The sequence below is a fragment of the Poecilia reticulata genome, linkage group LG8, assembly GCF_000633615.1.
Source record: "Poecilia reticulata strain Guanapo linkage group LG8, Guppy_female_1.0+MT, whole genome shotgun sequence".
In the NCBI taxonomy this organism is placed as follows: domain Eukaryota; kingdom Metazoa; phylum Chordata; class Actinopteri; order Cyprinodontiformes; family Poeciliidae; genus Poecilia; species Poecilia reticulata.
In genome coordinates, this window is record NC_024338.1 from 728,925 (window position 1) to 731,059 (window position 2,135).

At 35.7% G+C, this 2,135-nt stretch overlaps 1 protein-coding gene across 1 annotated transcript in view; it reads right to left on the reverse strand.

Annotated features, from left to right (window-relative positions):
- The window catches only part of gps1 (G protein pathway suppressor 1), a 29,443-nt gene that overhangs the window by 9,729 nt on the left and 17,579 nt on the right, over positions 1-2,135 (reverse strand). The window contains exon 8 of the mRNA XM_008414979.2: positions 1,272-1,357. Coding sequence (XP_008413201.1) covers positions 1,272-1,357 — 86 coding nt within the window. The remainder of the gene's footprint in view (positions 1-1,271; positions 1,358-2,135) is intronic.

A 2,135-nucleotide genomic window follows, 5' to 3' on the forward strand; every position in this document is an offset into this window, starting at 1 on the left:
GAGATCTGAGAAACTCGACCAATCAGAATAGTTTCTGTGACGCTTATTAAAACTCGACAGACATGAAATGAAAGAGCTACTAAAGTCACATTAGCAGCATTGAATTAAATCTCCCGTTTGCAGCAGATTGCCTCATCATGCAGGGCCGGTCCAAGGCTAATGAGGCCTTGAGAAGAATCTGATTTAGGGGCCACTTTTGTTGCTAAAAACATCAGCACCTCTAACAGATGTGTTGGATTTAGTCAGAGAGGGGGAGTAGAAGCCCTGGGGGCTTCTACCTGGTTTAATTGGTCAACCTGAAAAGCAATCAGTTATAATTGCAGTTTACTAAATTGTGTTTGTGAACAAAAAGAGCTCAAACTTAAAGATTAAACTCACAGCATCAGATTGTAGCTATGGTAACAAAATMTAACTATGAATATTGTTCTTTGAACTTTTACAAAGTAAACTTGCCAGCTCCTTAAAATCTTAACATTTAAATGTTAAACAATTTGATGGAGCTGCTGACTTAATTTGGATTAAACAAAAGTGCAAATAATGATATTCATTTTAATTGTATATTTTGATTTGTTGTTTTTAAGACTAGTTGTGGGTTTAAGTGGTGTTTCACTGGCGATGTTTTCCCGTAATGTATAATTACTGAGCGATATTTTTAAATTTCCTGTCACCTTAACATATTTTAATACAAAAACACGGCAGACCGCCTCGGCACCCCGACCAAGTTTTCTGGGGGAAACCCTGTTGGATGTTTTGAATGACTCTTCAAAACATCCAAGACAAAGGAGTTGATTGTGGAAGGAAGACCTATTTATGCCTGTCTGCATAAACAGGGACTGTGTGGAGACAGTACCCAGAATTAAAGTTCATTAACTCTGGGTACCATTTTATATACATTGTCAGCAACAGCTGAGAATGGAATGTAAATCAGCTGCCAAAATAACACCGGTCAACTCTTGGAAAATAATATGGATGAGTTCAATGTTTGGACTGCCACGCTGAGGCCGCAATTCTACAACAGTTATTTATATATTCGCAGAGGTTTAGTCAAATGATACAAGCAAATGGTTTAAATTTCCATTGTATTCTATAATTGTGCTTCTCAAACCTATATGTGAAATTCAACACAAATACATATGTTTCTCTTTCAACCAGTCAGTCATACTTCATCATTTTTTAATTAAACCACATTTCTGTTTGTTGCTAAGCAATGAACCTTGTAAAATATGTAGGTTTTCAGCACAGCACTTCCAGAATTGAAAAAGGCACCTCACCTCTGGACAGTCGCAGTGGTCAAACGAAGCCTGCAGGAAGCACTTAGCAGCTGGTTTGTACTTTCTGGAGGCCAATTCAGCAAGTCCTTAAAATAAAAAATAATGCAATGACAAAAATCAGAAGATCTGGAAATGTAACAGAAAATTGACCCTGACCGCCCCAGTCACCTACAATAAACTCCACTATGAGTAAGTATGTATCTGTGATCTCCTAAGGAAATGTTATTATGTGATGTTAGTAAAGAATTCCTCACTCCAGGAAATCTACTGGAGTTATTTAGGAATCAGGGGTCACAATGTCTCACATCTGCTGGATGTCCATTTGTCAATGAATAATAAAACTAAGAAAATCTGAATGAGTATAAAGGTGACAAAAAAGCTTATTTTATTTATTCTGGGTATACAGTTATGATAGCTCAGAAATGAGTAGAAACCTTTCAAGGAAAATGAATTTGCAAAGTTATCTAATCCTTCACATTTATTCTACTAGAGCAGTGTTTTTCAACCATTTTTGAGTCAAGGTACACCGTTTTAATTGAAAAAATCTCGAGGCACACCACCAACTAAAAATGGAAATAAAGATACTCTGTAGCCGCCTATATATAGTCATTCTTATCAAAGTCTCTTGAATAGGAATCAAATAAACACAAAAATGTATTATCACATTTTACATTTCTTATTTCAAACTGCACCTAACATATCCACTTCAAAAATACACATGAACAGCCACAACACTGTGGTGTTACATTTAAAGAAGTTGTAGAAAACATCAAAGTGTTTTACAAACTAATCCACAAGCATCTTATAGCCAGAATACAGAAAATAATTCTTATTCTGAAAGAAGCAATAATATTTGGGAAACAT